The 19,068-nt window shown below is 40.6% G+C and overlaps 1 protein-coding gene across 2 annotated transcripts in view; it reads left to right on the top strand.

Moving 5' to 3' along the window:
- Window positions 1-2,505: 2,505 nt before the first annotated feature.
- The window catches only part of MED27 (mediator complex subunit 27), a 189,512-nt gene continuing 172,949 nt past the window's right edge, over window positions 2,506-19,068 (top strand). Inside the window, exons 1-2 of one of the 2 annotated variants that reach the window (XM_075015363.1) lie at window positions 2,506-2,750; window positions 9,469-9,613. In XM_075015363.1, coding sequence (XP_074871464.1) covers window positions 2,545-2,750; window positions 9,469-9,613 — 351 coding nt within the window. In that variant the 5' untranslated portion in view covers window positions 2,506-2,544. The remainder of the gene's footprint in view (window positions 2,751-9,468; window positions 9,614-19,068) is intronic. The other variant, XM_075015362.1, reaches the window with a different exon arrangement.

The following is a 19,068-nucleotide window of genomic DNA, read 5'->3' as shown; positions in this document are numbered from 1 at the left end:
GCATGAGAACTACAGAATCAGTATGATCAGCTGAGCTATGAAGAAACAATTACATCATTTACTTTCATTACCCTGCATGTTACATTATTCCCACTATATTATCATTCCCGCAAACATCTTCTCTAACCTGCTCGTGATAGCTGTGTATGCAAAAATACATACAAAATTTAAATGTGTTTTTACATATTTTAAAAATAAATATATTGGTGCAAATTTGCTGTTTGAATGTAACAGTGCAGTAGAACATGACTCAGAGCTCAATTTAAAGAAAGAAGCACATATGTTTTGAGCACCCATCAACATTCAGACTGACGAGAAAGAGAGGGAAAAGCACATTTTTTTTTAAGTTGTTGAGTGGACCAAATACGGTATGAATTAATCTGCAAACCATCTGTGAATTCTGATATTTTTGATGCCTTCAAGGATCTTATTTTAAGCAGTTATTTAGCTTTTAAATAATTATATATGCTTCCCATTCGGTTTTACATCAGATCCTGCACTTGATCTTTGAGTAGGAAAAAAAAAAGCAGTTGAGCGTATTGCTCTACAGATTGCATATGGAATAAAACAGCAGCCTTTTCTTTTTGCAAGTAAAATTTGACATATTTTTGGTACAGAATATTACATGCATAAAATAACACAACTAGTTTGACTGGGTACAGTTTATTTTTGAATTTCGTTTTAAAATTTCATGTGAATTCAGAGCTGGTATAAGGAGTGAAGTTGGCAGTTCGGCAAGACTGAACCACTCTGGCTACATTTACATGGGTAGCCTCTGTCAACAAAACTGGGCTTTTGTCAACAAAACTCGATGAGCATCTACACGGTCAAAGTGGTCTGTCAAGAGTTTGTCAACAGAACTCAGCTGTTCAGCCAGCAGCGTTCTACCTCTCTCCGATCAGGTATAATGCCATTGTTGACATTGTTTTGTTGACAGAGTGCCCGTGTAGGCATAATGCCATTGTTGACATTGTTTTGTTGACAGTGCCCGTGTAGACGCTCTTGTCAACAGAGAAGGCTTCTGGTTCCTGCAGGCAGCCCTGTTCGCAGAGCTTCAGGTCAGCCATTCTGTTGAGGGAGGGCACAGCAGTCCAGCTGCTGTCAACAGAGTGGCTTGCTCTTTTGAGCTGCTTTTATGTGCAGACACAATCTGTCAACAGAGGTACTGCTGAGGTTTCTCTGTCGACATAGGCTGCACGTGCAGATGTAGCCACTATGTTCTGTGGAGAAATGACCACAGTAGGTTTCCCCATGCTGTGTTAAGCCACTCCTCAAAGGGACTGACTTCATGGGTAAAAGACAGTTCAATTTCCTTAGGCTGTTCAGTCCTCCACCTCTTCACAGAGGAGGAGGATGACAAATAGGGATTGGGTGGGGGATTTTGTGATATGGACATTTCTTCATTGGAAACTGGACTAAGACCCCTAAGCTATTCCATACATGCAAATGAACAGATATCAGTTGCAGTAGCTATTTCAGGAGTGAGTCTGTTTTTAGATTTGTGAACTGTACTGCACCACATTCACTGTTGGTGCTATTATTAAGCAAATACCAGTAACAACTTAAATGACTGAGGATTGATAGGAAGGAAAAATGTGACACTATGCCCCAAATTCTTCGTAGATATATGCTTACATAAATAACATGCAACTAATTTATTTTATGCAAGATCGGTCATATGAGGTATCATTGGAAAGATTATAATTTACTGAATGTGATTATCCTATGTCGATGCATGTATTATTTCTGTGTAAGAAGTTAGGAATAGTAACTATGTATCAGTTACAAAAATACTGGCGCAGGGGAACACCCACCAAACAAAATGCAATTGGTGTGGCTGATTACTTAATAAGCCATTAGGCCTGGGGTCTGCAACCTGTGCCGCTGGAGCCACATGTGGCTCTTTCAGGACTTCTTTGTAGCTCCTGACACTATAATTGCAAAATTAAAAAAAAAACCCTTCCTGATTATTTTTGCTATTTCAGCAAACATCTAAAAGGCCAAAAATGAACAACTCTCATCTCAATAGCAAATTATATGTGATCTTGAAACACTGGCTCTCACTCTCTTTAATATGTGCAGTGCATTGTGGGATGTGTGTGTGGTGTTTTTAATAATTGATTCCCCACCCCATGGACCTCTCCACACCATCACTGACTCCCCATCCCACAGACCTCTGTGCACCCCCTGAACCCCCCTTGCTGGGTCCCCACCCCACAGACCTCTCCGCACCCCCCCCCCCCCACTGACTCTCCACCCCGCGGACCTCTCTGTAACCCCCCCCCCCCCACTGACTCCCCACCCCCCGGACCTCTCCGCACCCCGCGGACCTCTCCACACCCCCCGCTTACAGACTCTCCGCCCCATACGGACTTCTGTCCTCCCGTCCCCCGACTCTGCGCCCCACTACATCCACCCCCACAAGCTCCCCCCCCACGGGACTACATTTCCCAAGCTGCCCTGGGCCGGCGCGGCCCTGTGGCGTTCCCGGCGCTTCTGGTTGCCGGGTTCGGGGGAGGCCCGTGCGGCTGGCTGCGGGGTAAGATGGCGGATGGGGTGCTGAGTCCCGGGGTGAACCTGGAGGCCTTCTCTCAGGCCATCGCCGCCATCCAGGCGCTGCGCTCCAGCGTCACGCGGGTGTTCGACTGCCTGAAGGACGGGATGCGGAACAAGGAGACGCTGGAGGGCCGCGAGAAGGGCTTCGTGTCTTGCTTCCAGGAGAGCCTGCACTCGGTCAGCCGGGACTTGAGGTGGGCGCGGCAGCTGAGGGGAACCGGCAGGCGCGGGGCGGGTGGTCTGAGGCTGGTGTGAGCGGGCACCGCGGGCAGGGAGCCTGCGCTCCCGGATGGCCCTGTGGGTAGGGAGGCGGGGGAGAAGAGGTGCCCTGCTCCGAGCTGGGGTCAGAGGAGAGAGGGCCGGATTCCGCCCCCGATTAACAGGGGGCACCCTTAGCCGGAACTTTCCCAATAACCAGGCGGCTCTGGGCTGCCGCTTCGGGCGTCTGTCTGCGTTGGCTTGTCCTCTTCTCCTGCCTTTTGGGGGGGGCGGCGGCGAGGGATAGCTCAGTGGTTTGAGTATTGGCCTGGTAAACCCAGGGCTACGAGTTCAGCCCTTGAGGGGGCTATTTAGATAGGAATCTGGGGTAAATAGTTTGAAAAAGGGGTGGTGGTTGGTCGTCCTGCCAAAGGGGTGGGGAACTGGACTCAGTGATCACCTCTATGAGATGTGTATCTCCATGTTTTTTTTTTTTAAGGACATATGACTAGACAAATGCAACAACTCACAAAGTGAATCCAGTGCTGGCCATTCAAGACTGAGTCTTGAAATTTGACCTGACTTGGAGTGGAATGTGTGCTTAATTTTGGGGGAACTAGCTTATGCAAGGTCTGGACCAGCTTAGTGTGCTAGAGGCACCAACATTTCCCCTGTAATATTTGAAATTAAACAAACAAACCAAAACAACAAAACAAACAGCGCACAAACAAAGCAGTCTAATCACTTCTTAGTCCTAAGTGTCTCAGAGCAAAACTGAGGGCGAGCAAACCACACTCTGCCTTCTTTGGTTTGGACCATGAAAAACTTAGCAAAGAGCATAAGAAGTAGATTGGCATTTCAGAATTCTTTCAGGTTTAATGGGCGTTAACTTTGTGTATAGTATCTGATTTTAAAGTTAATGGTATCTTTTTAAAAAGCTACTTACATTCATCCCCAAGACTGGGTTTTGCTAGAGTGCATCAGAAGTGAGAGGTGGGAATCCCAGTTATCAGTTGCGTGGCTTGCTCAGGTAGAGTTCTAAGAGTTCATCAAAATGGGTATTATGGTTTTATGATGATCTTGTATTAGCTGTCTGTATCCATCTATTTTCTCCTGTTTTATACTCTGGGCCCAGAATTTCAGGGGTGTTCAGACACACAACTGACCTAATTCCCACTGAAATCAATGAGAACTAGGCACCTAAATATCTTTGAGGATCTGAACCTTAGTTTAGCAATTCGTTTGAACAGGGTCTTTTTATTCTGTTTGTACAGCACCCTCTACGATAGACCCCTGGTCCACTACACTATCTCTTAGCACTATAATAATGAGGATGGTTACTGTGGTGCCATAAGTGTATAGCATTTTAGACAACACACGTGAATACCCGATTTTTCATTTTCAGCTGCTGCTTTGTTTTCTAGAATAACATGGACTTAACTCAGTCAGTGTTTTTCAACATGTGGACCCATAATCTATGGACTCTGCAAAAGTTGGTTGTTACCTTAGAAGAGTGGTTTTCAATCTGTGGTCTGTGGAGTCCTGGGTCCAGAGCCTATCCCTAAGATTTCCAAGGGGATTTGCACTCCCATTTGAAAAATTTTAGAGGTTTACAAATGAAAAAAGGCATGACACTAGATGAAAGAGGAGAAATTTGTTGAATGCACTAATTTTATAATGATGCTAAAATTCATTTGTAGGCTAGGAAGCCACAGGAATTATTTTCGTGCACCAAGACTTACATGTTTATACAAACAGCAAAAGTGGCTCTGAATGAGTGCACATTAGTCTCTTAAGTGATTGCTTGCTCTGCTTTTCTCCTTGTGCTCCTCTGAATCTGCTGATTTTCATTTTAATATAGGACCTGGGATCAATTTTCTCTCTCTTTACATATATATTAATTATTTCTGTGTTGTAAGAGGCTACCTGAATAGATCCCTCTGCAATATGAAGGTTTTGAACTGAAAATGATTTTGGGATTCTTTCTCTTTTTATTTGTGAAGTGTCTGTGTGGTAGCGTACAAGATTGTAAATAATTGTCTCATTGGCACTAAACTTTCATTAACTTTTCTGTAAATTAGGGAAAAATCATATGAATCTGAAATTTAGGGTAACCACAAATTCAGACCAGACAAAGTGACATTTTATGATTCACTGCTTTTTCTGCTCTTCTATAGGAGCCGTTCTGTTGCACATAGATCAATATGATCACAGTGAGGCTGTGAAGGCAAATAGGTTCCTACTTGATTCTTTGTAAACACAAGACAATTACCAGTACAGATGAATTGGAGGAATTTCCGCAATAATTTGTTAAATTTCTACTTTGAGAATACTTAGCTGATTTTTTTTTAATTGACTCTCCACACAGAAGGAAACTTCATTTTGGGAAGCTGGCACATTGTTCCAAAATTATGCCACTTTACTTTTTGTTAGGCAACAAAATTTGATTAGAATCGATCTGTGACTTACAGTTAGCTGAAATATTTTTCCTCTTTTGTATCTTAGGTAGAGGATGTATATTTTCACCCATTTCTATAAACATCTAATTATTTTTTCTGTAACATAATTAAGTAGAAATATAAATAATTAACAACCAAAAGTGAGAGAGGTGCTAAAGTTTAGAGACACAATAGCACATTTCAATTACTGAATGAAACAAGAGTCTGATGAAAAAGTTGATAAAGTCAATAAACTTTGGCTAATGCCATAAAAAGACTAATTTTGCATAATGCTGTTGTTTTTTAGTAATCCCAGCTATATCTGTGTCTGCTTACAGTAGTAAAGTTAGCACATGCTTAAGTATTTGCAAGAGTGGAGCCTGAAGGTGGTGTGGGACATGTAAGTCAGAGGGAATAAAAGTTTATGTATAAAGATTATGTGGCAGGAGGTAAACTGCTTGGCTCCCTTAACTGTTAGTTTCTTGATTTTTTTTTTCTCAGTTTTATGCTGGTGAACAACCTTAACTAATGTATGGTAACAGAGAGATAGCCGTGCTAGTCTATATATGATCAAAACAAAAAAGCAGTCTAGTAGCACTTTAAAGACTAACAAAATAATTTGAGGTGATGAGCTTTTGTGGGACAGACCCATCTGAAGAAGTGGGTCTGTCCCATGAAAGCTCATCACCTAATAAATTATTTTGCTAGTCTTTAAAGTGCTACTGGACTGGTTTTTTTGTTTTAACTAATGTATGTTATGGTTATATAGTATCCGCTTTGAGGGAGATGTTTTGTATATGATATGGCATATATGATAACAGGTCCCTGTGCCAGAGAACTGATAACCCAAAAGGACAGACTTTTTGTGTGTTTCTTTACGTTTTTATATTTCCAAGTGTATTATTCTTCACCTTGGCCTTCAACTTTGGATCTTTCATTTGACTTCTTTCCTGTTAAGAATTTAACACATTGCTGTACTAAGGGCTGAACCCTGCTCTTAATTCAATGGGAGTTCTGAGTTGACATCAGTGATTACAGGAGGCAGCTTTCAACCATTAAAGGAAAAAGCACCTGATTATGGTTGTCATTTGAAGTATTGTATTTCATTCCTATGAAAAGTTTCTAGGTTTCTAAAGCTTATGGGATATCTTATATATGCATTAATTTTTTCACACTATGTGGTGTTTGATAAACGTGATATAAGCAGCAAAAACTAAACTTGAGTGCTATAGTAGAGATTCAGATATTTTGGAGCATAAGCTTTCATGGGCAAAGACCCACTCGCATCTGATGAAGTGGGTCTTTGCCCACGAAAGCTTATGTTCCAAAATATATATTAGTCTATAGAGTGCCACAGGACTTCTTGTTGTTTTTGAAGATACAGACTAACTCGGCTACCTCTCTGACAGTAGAAACTGGGGGGAGAAAATTACAATAGAGTTTCAGTTTAATAGCATTTTATACTATATATCTAGAAATGTGTGCTTCTTGTAAAAATATGACATAGCTCTGTCCTGAGAACTTAATTATGAATTATAGACATGATTCATGCATTATCAATATGCTTTTCAGGATCTGTTTACTTGAGAGAGAGAGAGATCTTTTAGGTTCCAAAATCCGGTGGTGTGGAACCTACTAACTGGAGGGAGGCTTTAGCTCTGTCAATGCTGTCATGCAGCTGTTTCAGTCACAGAATACTAGAACTGGAAGAAATCTCAAGAGGTCATTGAGTTCAGTCCCCTGCCCTCATGGTAGGACCAATCACCAGCTAGGCCATCCCTGATAGATATCTGTCTTAACTGTTCTTAAATATCCTCAGTGATGGAGATTCCACAACCTCCCTAGGCAGTTTATTACGACATTTAACCACCCTGACAGTTAGGAATGTTTTTTTAATGTCCCACCTAAATCCCCCTTGCAGCAGTTTAAGGCCATTGCTTTTTGTCCTATCTGCAGAGGCCAAGGAGAACAATTTTTCTCCTTCCTAACTGTACTCCTCTTTTTAGGTACTTAAAAACTGCTGTCATGTCCCCTCTAAGTCTTCTCTCTTCTAAACTAAACAAGCTCAGTTCTTTCAGTCTTCCCTCATACATCATGTTCTCTAGACCTTTAATCGTTCTTGTTGCTCTTCTCTGGACTGTCTTCAGTCTCTCCACATCCCACAATAAATGCTTTCCTCAACACTTAGAGCCAGGAGCCCCCCCAGTCCCACATTGTAAATGCTGGTGACTCACTGGAGCTGCTGCCACTGCTGGAGCCACCGGGCCTGGATGAGCCACTGGGGACGCTTCAGCAGCTGAGGGCCGTGGGAGCTGCTGGAGCTGCCCTGCGCTATTTCCACCACGGGTGGGGCATGTGCGCAAGTGGACAGCACTCACGTGCAGCTCTAGGAAAAATCGCATTTAAAGGCTCCAAGAGCCACATGTGGCTCCAGAGCCAATTGCCACACTGCGGTGTCCTGTTTGCCACGTGTGGTGAGTGGTGACCGTTTTGGACTCCTCGGATATAAATTATTGTGGAAGGTATTGAATAGAATCGATCTAAAACCAGACCCCTGTCGAACCCCACTTGCTATGCGCTTCCAGCGTGATTTTGAACCTTCAGCTACTCTCTGAGGACAGTTATCCAGTCTGTGATGCACCCGCCTTGTAGTAGCCTCATCCAAGTTGTATTTGCCTAGTTTATTGATATGATCTCGCAAGATCTTAGATAAACCATATCCACTGCTTCTCCCTTATCCACAAGACTTGTTATCTTATCAAAGAAAGCTATCGCATGGGTTTTTCTTTACAAACTGATGCTGGTTATTAACTCTCACCTTATTTTCTTCCAAATGTTTGCAGATGCATTCCTTTAATTACTTGCTCCATTATCTTTCCTGGTGCAGAAGTTAAATTGACTGGCCTGTAGTTTGAGTTGTTCTTGTTTCCATTTTTATAGATGGGCACAATATCTGCCCTTTTCCAGTCTTCTGGAATCTCTCCTGACTTCTAGGACTTTTCAAAGATAATACCTAAAGGCTCAGATACTTCGACTGTCAGCTCCTTGAGTATTCTAGGATGCATTTAATCAGGCCCTGGTGACTTGCAGCTATCTAACTTTTCCGAGTAATATTTAACTTGTTCTTTTTTTATTTTATCTTCTAAACTTACCTCCTCACAACTAGCATTCACTGTGTTAGGCATTCCTTCATCAGACAAAGAAAGAAGTCATTAAGCACCTCTGCCATTTCCAAGTTTTCTGATATTTCTTCCTCCTCACTGAATAGTGGGTCTATCCTCTCCTTGGTCTTCCTCTTGCGTCTAATATATTTATAGAATGTCTTCTTTTTAACCTTTATGTCTCTAGCTAGTTTGAGATTGTTTTGTGCCTTTGCCTTTCTAATCTTTTCCCTGCATACTTGTATTGTTTGCTTATATTCATGCTTTGTAACTTTTCCTAATTTTCACTTTTTATGACTCCTGTTCTGGTTTTGAGATCACGCAGGGTCTCCTGCCTAAGTCAAGGCATTCTTTTGCCATACTTTCTATCTTTCCTGCGCAGTGGTATAGCTTGCTTTTGGGTCCTTTTCCCTTTGAAAAACAGCCAGCTCTCCAATTGTTTTCCTCTTAGTCTTGCTTCTCTTGGGACCTTACCCACCAGTTCTCTGAGTTTACCAAAATCTGCCTTCCTAAAATTCATTGTCTCTATTTTGCTGTTCTTCCTTCTACCATTTCTTAGAATCATAAACTCTGATTTCACGGTCACTTTCTCCCAAGCCACCTTCCACTTTCAGATTCTCAACAGTTCCTCCCTATTTGTTAAAATCAAATCTAGAACTGATTTTTCCTTAGTAGCTTTTTCCACCTTCTGAAATAAAAAAAAAAAGTCCTCAAATCAAGGAAGTGGTCAAGCTGGAGCACTTTTGGTTCAAAGTGAGGGGGCTGCTAAAAGAGCATTCACCAAGAGTGTCCCTGGAGGTTTTTGAATTTCTATCAACTGTGGTCCAAAATGTCCGGAATCTGTTGACCTTCAGGGCATGTTATAAAGCCCATTTATTTATCCAAGGTTTTGGGACAGGAGAAGTATTGTTGTGGGGTGGGTCATTTGTGTCTGGTTAATATTGGAGATGCTTGTCAAATTCCCTTGACCTTTGGGCAAGCATTTTTTAATATTTATGTCTATAATTTATTTTTTAATCATGAGAAGTGTAGGGACCACATATTGCATAAACGCTTAGAGTGGAGTGAACAATCATCTGCAGATGTTACATAGGAGGTTTGTTTTTGACTTCTAGTGAACTGGAACGTCTGAGCAATCTAGTGGGCAAACCATCTGAGAATCATCCTCTTCATAACAGTGGATTGTTGAGCCTAGATCCGGTACAAGACAAAACTCCTCTCTACAGTCAGCTACTTCAAGCCTATAAATGGTCAAACAAGGTAAAAGATGTGTATTGCATTGCTAATGAATAGATGTTTTGTAGACCCTGAAATAATTAAATGATAGTTGGGGCATTTGGTTTGCTACAGAGACAGAACCCTATGTATTTCACGTTGTTAAGTCTGCAGAACTTGTGAAACAGAATTTAAGCCTCAATTTATTTTTAAAAAAGTGGCGGCAGAACCCCACAAGATCTCTCTCTGCTTCAGTCACTCATTTATCTCTTAGGCCAGCTTCTCTTAAGTCTCTTTCACAGACTCTTTTAGCCAAGGAGACTGTGCTTATTTCCTGATGGCTCCCTTGGATAGCAGGCTAGTGATCCTTCCCCTTGTGTGGAAAGGCAGATGACACCAAGTTGTTCAGGACAGTCAAAAGCAAAAGGGATTGTGAAGAACTACAAAAAGATCTCAGCAAACTGAGTGATTGGGCAGCAAAATGGCAAATGAAATTTAATGTGGGTAAGTGTAAGGTAATGCATGTTGGAAAAAATAACCCAAATTACACGTACTACATGATGGGGTCAAATTTAGCTACGACAGATCAGGAAAGGGATCTTGGAGTTATAGTGGATAGTTCTCTGAAGACATCCACGCAGTGTGCAGCGGCAGTTAGTAAGGCAAATAGGATGTTAGGAATTATTAAAAAAGGGATCGATAATAAGACAAAAGATATCATACTTCCCCTATATAAAACTATGGTACGCCCACATCTTGAGTACTGCGTGCAGATGTGGTCTCCTCACCTCAAAAAAGATATATTGGCATTAGAAAAGGTTCAGAAAAGGGCGACTAAGATGATTAGGGGCTTGGAAAGGGTCCCATATGGGGAGAGGCTAGAGAGACTGGGACTTTTCAGTTTGGAAAAGAGGCGATTGAAGGGCGATATGATAGAGGTATATAAAATCATAAATGGTGTGGAGGAAGTGAATATAGAAAAATTATTTACCTTTTCCCATAATACAAGAACTAGGGGACACCAAATGAAATTGATGGGTAGTAGGTTCAAAACTAATAAAAGGAAATTTTTCTTCACACAGCGCACAGTCAACCTGTGGAACTCCTTGCCCGAGGAGGCTGTGAAGGCCAGGACTCTATTAGGGTTTAAAAAAGAGCTTGATAAATTTTTGCAGGTCAGGTCCATAAATGGCTATTAGCCAGGGATAAAGTATGGTGCCCTAGCCTTCATAACAAGGGCAGGAGATGGATGGCAGGAGATAAATCACTTGATCATTGTCTTCTGTTCTCCTTCTCTGGGGCACCTAGCATTGGCCACCGTCGGCAGATGGGATGCTGGGCTTGATGGACCTTTGGTCTGACCCAGTATGGCCATTCTTATGTTCTTATGTTCTTATGTTAAGGCAGCTTGCTCCTGCCTCTTTGCCAGTTAACCGCAAACTGAACCAGGTCCTCTCCTTTTCTTCTACCTCCAGGCCAGCCATTGGTGGCCCAAAGCCCTCTTTAACCTCTTTTTTGCTATTGGGCAGTTTTTTTGTTTCAACAGAATCATCTGCAGAACTGCCCGTGTTTTCTGTTAATGGGGTATTAAACTGACACCTAACAATAGTGTAGTATTGTCTATTCAGCTGTCTGTCGTTTTGGCACAAATATCCATCTAATAATCCCCTTATCTGTCCTTGGATGAAGTACCAGGCTCCTTGACAGAAGGCATTGGAATGCTGAGGGGAGAACTAGCAGTTTAAGTTCCTTCCAAACCTACTTGCAGGCAAGAAACGGGAGATTTATCCCTTCCCCATTTCCAAAAGCCTCACTTGCCTTCCATCCCTTCTCAGATACCAAAAGTGCCCCTGTCTCAGAGCTGAAACCTCCTGCTTACTGTGTCTTTGATAAATTATTGGTGTATACCTTTCTATACTGTAAATAGAAAAATTGTGTATTTACCACTTCCACTTGTATACATTAAATGACTAGCAAAACATAAAGCATACAGGGATTGCTTTCCTGATCATATTGTGAATTTTCATTAATTCAGTACAATCCTGTTTTAATTTCTGTCGTGCTGCAGAATTTCCAGTCTGATGCAGAACTTTAGTTTTTGTTTAAACTGTGAATATCTCCTTCACTCTGGCAGAATTTTTTCTGTCTAAACTGTCCACAACAGTTTGACTCTTACTCACCAGACCTCCTACTTGAGTATAGTCATAAAACCCTGCTTCTGTGTTGTTGACAAAAGAAATTCAAAATGAAGCACAAAATCAGGCTCAACTCCTCTTCACAGGCTTGGCTGTTTCCAGTGGATTTTTCAAGCATATTTTGCCAACTTTTTTAGGCAAATCTTTTTTCTTTACTAAGAATTTTTTTAGAACAAAATCTACTTTGTACTCTTGTGAGAACATCAGAGCCAGTACAACTAGGGGATAAATGTCAGGTGGATTTATTTGCTTATGGCATGTTGTTCATTACTGGTAAGAGATTCTGCAGCTAGAATTTAGCTAATAATTCTGATGAAAGCAAGCATCCTGTGGCACTGCAGAGACTAACAAATATATTAGCTTTCGTAGGTAAAATCCACTTCATCAGATGAAAAGAAAAAAACTTTTGTTTCCTACAAACTCATGAGTGGTGTTGGGAAAGTGATTGATTAAGGAAAAGTTATTTAGTTGTTCCCATAACACAAGAACTGGGGATCACCAAATAATAATTTTTTTGTTTTAAAACAAACAAAAGGAAGTATTTCTTCATGCAACTTATAGCCAACCTGTGGAACTCCCTACTAGAGGACGTGATGAAGGCCAGGACTTTAACAGGGTTCAAAAAAGAGCTAGATAAATTCATGGAGCATAGATCCATCAGTGGCTATCAGTCAGGATGGGAATGAATGGTGTCCCTAGACTTAGTTTGTCAGAAGCTGGGAATAGGTGACAAGGGAGGGATCACTTGATGATTTCCTGTTCTCTGCATTCCTCTGGGACACCTGGCATTGGCCGCTGTCAGAAGACAAGATACTGGGCTAGATGGACTTTTGGTCTGATCTGGTATGGCTGTTCTTATGTTTTAGTGGAAACCTATTGTGCAGATCCAGTCAGTAAATAAATAAATAAATTTGCATTTAACTACAGGTTGCACCTCTCAAAACTGGAATTCTCTGGTCTGGTAACATCCGTGGTCCAGCAGGACCACGAATGTAACTGGATCAGAGAGCCCTGGCCTGGGAGGCTACTAGAAGAGCGAGTGGCTGGGAGCCCTGCCAGAAGGGAGCCCAGTGACCTGAGCAGGGTGCTTGTGTCTCTGGAGCCAGCAGTCTCACCAGGGCTGGGGCCACAGTAGTGCAGGGTCGGTGTCGGAGGCATTACCCCAGCCAGGACCAGCCACAAGTTAGGGGGTTGGTGGGCCTGGAGGTGGGGAGACGCGAGGCAGGGGACCTCCCTTCATCCTGCATGTTCCCTTGTTCTGAGGATGCTGGACAAGGGAAGTACAACTTATTATTTGCTCAGTGCATCTCTAAGTCTTACTAACCTCCTTTCCTGAGATTCTTGTAATCTGTAGTCACCTCCTGCTGCCTTTGCAGTACTTGGCACTGGTGTATCAATTACCTTAGTGGCCAACAGATCTGTCACCTGTGTAATGGCTTCAGGTTGATGGCTTTGCCTGTACCTGCAAATATTCTACCAGTGTTCCATCATGCTGGTGCTTAATTTTTCTTCATTTACAATGCACATTTAGCAATAGGTGTAATTAGAATTACTGTAAAATACCTGCTGTAGGTGTCCCTTGTTTACAAGGGAAGATTCAGCAGCAGTAATGAGTAGATGTGATTTCTCTGTCTGCATTCAATTTTAATTTGTGACCCCGTTGTGGCTTGCTTGTTGTATTTTTGATGAGCTGAGATAAGGGCAATTCCTTCTCCCTGTTTCTCTTTGATGGTTCATGCATTACTGATTGCGTGAATAATTACATGGTTGCTTGTGGAGGGTGAAGAAAGGTGGGGATGGGAGCCCTAGGGCAGGATTCCAAAAGGGCATCTGTGAAGCACAAAGAAAGCACTTGTAAAAGCCCTGTACTGTTGCGTGGAGCTAAACGCTCTTAAAACCAAAGGGAGGTAGGCAGTAGACTAAAATATATGATAGAGTAATAATAACGCATTACCTTTTGGGAGAAAAGTAGTGTAAATACACTATTTTAAGATGTTTTAAATTAATAGGTTTACAATAATTTATGTGGGAAAGGTTTTTTTTTTTTTAAATTTTATAGAGCTTTACAGAAAATTCTCACTTTAAAATCTAAATATTAACATGGGAAATGGAGAACTCCCTGGACAATTTTAGCTTTGTTTTATCCATCAAGTGTGAATGTGTATAACCGTGGTTAATGAAATTATGTGGCGGCCCACATTTCAACTTGCAATTAGAATCTTAAGGCTTTGGCCTAGGGCCATGTATTTAATGTATGCTTAATAGTTGTGGGTTTGCAGAGATTTACCCCAAGAACTTACTTTATTGTTCCCGTGAACCACAAAACCTGTTCCTTCTGGACCTGAACAACTAAGGTTTGCTGTTTCAGGGCTAGAGAAGATTATATTGAAAGAATCAGTTCTTTCCCTAGAGAAGAGTTAATTTTGCTGCTCCTTATCAACACCTGCTATCTTGATATTTACTTATTGTAAATTGCAGGTGGTAAAGTTGTCCATGTAACAGAGATAGCTGTGGTGTTTGGGAACACAAAACAGCTTGTTAAATGTATTAATTAAACACACAAATCTGCAAAAGAACTTTACTTTTACAGGTATTGTGTGGCAGAACTTACAAATTTTTAGCTGGTATAAACACTGAGGCTTGGTCTCCGTAGGAAAGTAAGTCGATTGCAGATATGCAGTTCTAGCTATGGCAATTGCATAGCTGGAATCAACTTATCTAAAATTTTCTTACCTGGCCATCCTCGCTGAGCAAGGTTGATGACTTTGACTTCCCTTACTCCTCACGATAGCAAGTAGTACAGGCGTCAACTGCTGATCCCTGATCAGTCGATTTTGCACATCCCTACCAGGTATGTGAAGTCAGCCTCTGGAACATCAACCCTGAGTGGGCTGATCTTCTGGGTTATGTAGATCATGGCTTAAAAGTTGAAGCTGATCACTGAGAAAGGGGGAATTAGGTGGCTTTTTGTTTGTTAGCTTTGGCAAAGGATATATTGTTTTAAGTACTGCCATAAATCGTACAGGTCAATTGAGTTTATATCTGGTCCTGTATTACTCACCTAGACATGATTTGTTTCCATTAGGCAGTATTTAGGCCCCAGATATGGAAATTATAATTTCTTGAAGACGGGAAGCCAATTTTTTTGTGTTAATTGAAGCACAGTTTTCCAAATTGACTTTTCTTTGCTTTCTGCGATAATGCTGAAAATGTGTTTTATATAAAAGAAAACAATGAGGTTTCTTCCTGTGAAATGCTGATTGGACATTGGTAAGTTATGGTGTTCCTTAGAGTCAGCAGTAAGCTTGTTTTCTGTTTCAGTAATTGAGTACATAAATACAGTTGCATTTTGTACTTTGCCAAACAGTTTAGCCTTAACAATGGTTGAAAGGACTGTGGTATGTGCATGTGTGGTTTGATATTACTTAGATCAATCAACACTTCACCAGAAGAATATTATTTTTAATTATTTTCTAGTTCTATTGTATGCATCCCCTGCATTACATTAGAATTCACAGAAAAATATTGTGGGAAGATAGCATCACAATTGTAATTTTGCACTTGAGGAACTGATTATAAGACATTTAAATTAGACGGAAATACTGAGTGGTACAGACTTTATATATCCATGCATGTTTCCTATTCAAATTATATTAAAAAGTTAGGAATTTTCCTCTGCAACCTTCATTCGTACTTCTTATTTATGTGCATTATATTAGCCTTTAATTATGTGAGCGTATGCTGTTTTTAAACAGCCCTCTGCCTGATTCAGTGCATAGGTTGAGGATGCTCAGAAGACTAAGGCTGGGTGTACACTTGCCGTGGAAGATTGAATGCTTAGTTTTGATCTTCCATGGTGCATTTCGTGCATGTGCGTTCCCAGGTCATTGCTGACCCCAGAACTGCTCGTGAGCCATAAGGAATGCTGATGGGAGGAGTGCTACTGTCAACATTCTGCAGTGAGGATAGGGACGAATATCGATGGCTGCGAAATCAATTTTTGTTACGCAATTGGCATACCTAAAATTGCGTAGCACCTGACGATATTCAGGGTAAGTGTAGACCCAGCCAAAGGCATCTGTATAATACTCGTTTTTATAATTTATTGTATACCCCTATATCATATTCACTTCATGCTGTCCAAATGCTGCATTGAGTATGGAATATTTTCCTGGATTTTTTTCTGTTATTCTTTCAAACGTTAATGAACTCATCTTTAGAATTTGTCTGTGAAGAAGGGAAGTATTATTATTTCCACTTGACTAATATTGAACTGAAGCACATTTGAAAATTTTGGCTTAAATTTCAAAGTGCATGTTGAATTTGAGTGTTCAATTTGAGATGCTTATGGCCTGAGTTTTCAGAAGCACAGTTGCGTAATTAAAGTCCATTTTTAAAGTACACAAGTTGAAGTGGATACATGACATCTAGGTTATGTTAATTTTTAATGTATAATGTATTTAAACTTTTAATGTAATAGGTATCATGCCATCTGTACCAATGTCTGAATTTGGAATAAATTCATCATTTTTTCCGAACACTTGAGCTCCACCTCATTCTTTGAGTTGAATGTACCTTTGTTCCTTCATCTGCTGTTTCTGTGAGATTGCTTGTTCTGTATATTCATCCAGCCTCCTTGCCCTTGGCATGTCATTTGTATACCATAGCCCTGTGCATGCCTCAGGCAATGCCTGTTAAAGTATATCCATTGATTTAATTGGAACGGTAAATGTGTTGCATACGGTTTTTCAATGGGGCTAGGTGAACATTTTCGTAGGAAAAACGCTTCTTAACTTAAAGGGACACTTTCAAGTAGTTAATGCCCAAGGTTTGACCCTTTTAAAATTAATCTGGTAGAGAATTTTTGCTGCTTTGAGGGGTGTGTGGAGAGGCGCTGTGTGTAAACCTCCAACAACTCCTCCTCTTGGTGGTCTTAGTTATGTGGCTGCTCTGCAGGAGGTAACCTGAGCATTGTTTCTGGAGTTATTTAAAATTAATTAATTTTTACTATTAACAAAATTCCTGATGCATAAACCAGAACAAAATCTTGTAAATGCACTTTTTTCCATTGAAAATAAATGGAAAAGGATGTTCAGGAGGGAAGGAAGTTAATTTTCAAACCTTCAGTGGATGTTGCATACTGTAGTGTATGGTGTAAAATTTTTGAAACATATATTTCACTTTGAATTAAAATTAAGTGCTCTATGATGCTCTTTTATTATGCCTACAGGAATGCCTCCACATTTTCATTCTTATGACATGTAAAATGATGGGTGATGGTGTAGTTAGACTAGAATCAAGACTGGAGTAGAAAATTCTACTAATAATGTACTTGGAGAGGCAATATTATACGCAGAGCAAGTGACTTGAAATCAAGTTTCTGGAGTCTGCCACTGACTTGCTGTCTGAATTAAGGCAAATTACTTGATTGCTCAGTTTAACCACCTATATAAAGAAAATTTTGGTTACTCGCATGGACCTTGAGGTGTAATTGATATATTTAAAGCATTTTAAGATTTTTAAATGAAATGCAAATTATTAGGAATTCATTTTAAAATAGCAGATTCCTTAATACAGAATGTGAAGTTAAACTGAACCACAGTAAAAATTTACTGTTAATCTGTTGGAGTTGAAAAAGTAATGACATATTTGTAGGCTAAATATTTGCTTGATAATATTTGTAAAACGCATAGACTACTTAATTCATAGATATTTAAATTTGTGTAAAATGCTAACTTTAGAGTTAATTACTACTAACGAGTTAAAATTATTTTCTTTTGCGGGAGGATAAAAGAAATATATTCCTTTTCTGTTTGTTAAATTACCTTGATTGTGTTTCCTTCTAAATTATTTGTATTGATTGTGTTAGTTGCATGCCTTCAAAAGGAAATCAGTATAGCCTTATAGAGATATTCCAGACTTGTTCTGGCTATCGTTGGTAGCTTTATACTGTTTATATACACATACTAGGCTCAGTGACAACAGAATTCTATTAAATGTTGACCATAGTAGTGCAGAACACTGAGGTACCTTTTTTTTTATTGTAAAATGAAGCACTCATTCCAAGGAATATTAATTTTAATTGCTAGACACGCTCAAACATTTTGAATTTAATGTGGTTTTGCAGTAGCATGGACAATGTAACTGAATTATTATGTTGTCAGTGCTTTGAAAACTCTGACATACAGCCAAGATTTAGTCTTTTAGGGAGTCCCATAAAAATGCAAGCTTGTGATATTTTGACATATTTTGTTACTCGGGATCCAGCTTTTTCTGTAGAAATTTCATGTATCCAAATAAGAAATAATTTCCTTTCAAATCTATTGTATTACACAGTTGATGTTAACATGTGCCTGGCATATTGAGAGAACTTTATGATGGTAGCTGAACCGTCTGGGAACTAATTGCTGAAGCCCATTGTTTCTGAATGTTACTCTTGAGGAGCCAACTGTGCTGTTCAGGATGCAAACAGTAATTTCACTAGTAGATTTTGGCTGTTAATTTGTTTGAGCAGGATGATGGATGATGATGTGGAAAAGTACCTGGTTAGGGGAAAGATTTTAAACAATCATTCAAATCTTAGAGTTGATACTCCAGGCAATGGAGTAACAGATGGCTGTAACACCAGTAGAGCTTAAACGTTTCTGTTGGTATGATCTTGTGGTTAAGACATGGACTAGGAGTTTGGGCCCTTTGGATTCTGTTCCTGCTTGCTTACTAATTTGCCTTGTAATTTGAATATGTAACCAAATTTCTTTGTGTCTCAACTTCAAGTGTAAAACGATATGAGCTTCCTGGGAGAGTTTTGAGCCTATAGGCTGTGGCTACACTAGCCCCCTCCTTTCAGAAGGGGCATGGTAATGAGGGATTTTGGCAGATGCTAATGAGGCGCTGACATGAATATGCAGTACCTCATTAGCATAATGACAGCCCCTTGTGATTTGAAAGTGCTGCTTTCTAAATGAATGCTGCCCATGTAACCGGGGGCCTTTCGAAAGGACCCCCTGATTTCGAAAGCCCCTTCTTCTCAAAACCAAATGAGAATAGCACTGTAGCTATTCTCACCTAAACTCTAGTATAGATACGTTTGTGTTGAAAGAATGCTTCCATCAACCTAGCTACAGCATTGGGAGATGGATAGTCTATAGCACTGGTGGCCAATAGACAGCATGTGGGCCGGTTAGTCTGGATCCAGCCTGGGAGGCTCAGGGTTTAGCCCCCTCCCCCCACGGCAGGGAACATTGACATTCTCCCCACAGCCCCTAGCTGAAGTGCTGTCACTGGCTCCCTGGCTGGATCAGGCCA

Source organism: Carettochelys insculpta, chromosome 21, assembly GCF_033958435.1.
Source record: "Carettochelys insculpta isolate YL-2023 chromosome 21, ASM3395843v1, whole genome shotgun sequence".
NCBI lineage: Eukaryota > Metazoa > Chordata > Testudines > Carettochelyidae > Carettochelys > Carettochelys insculpta.
The sequence above is the reverse complement of the archived record's forward strand: the minus strand, read 5'-3'. Positions and strand labels throughout refer to the sequence as shown.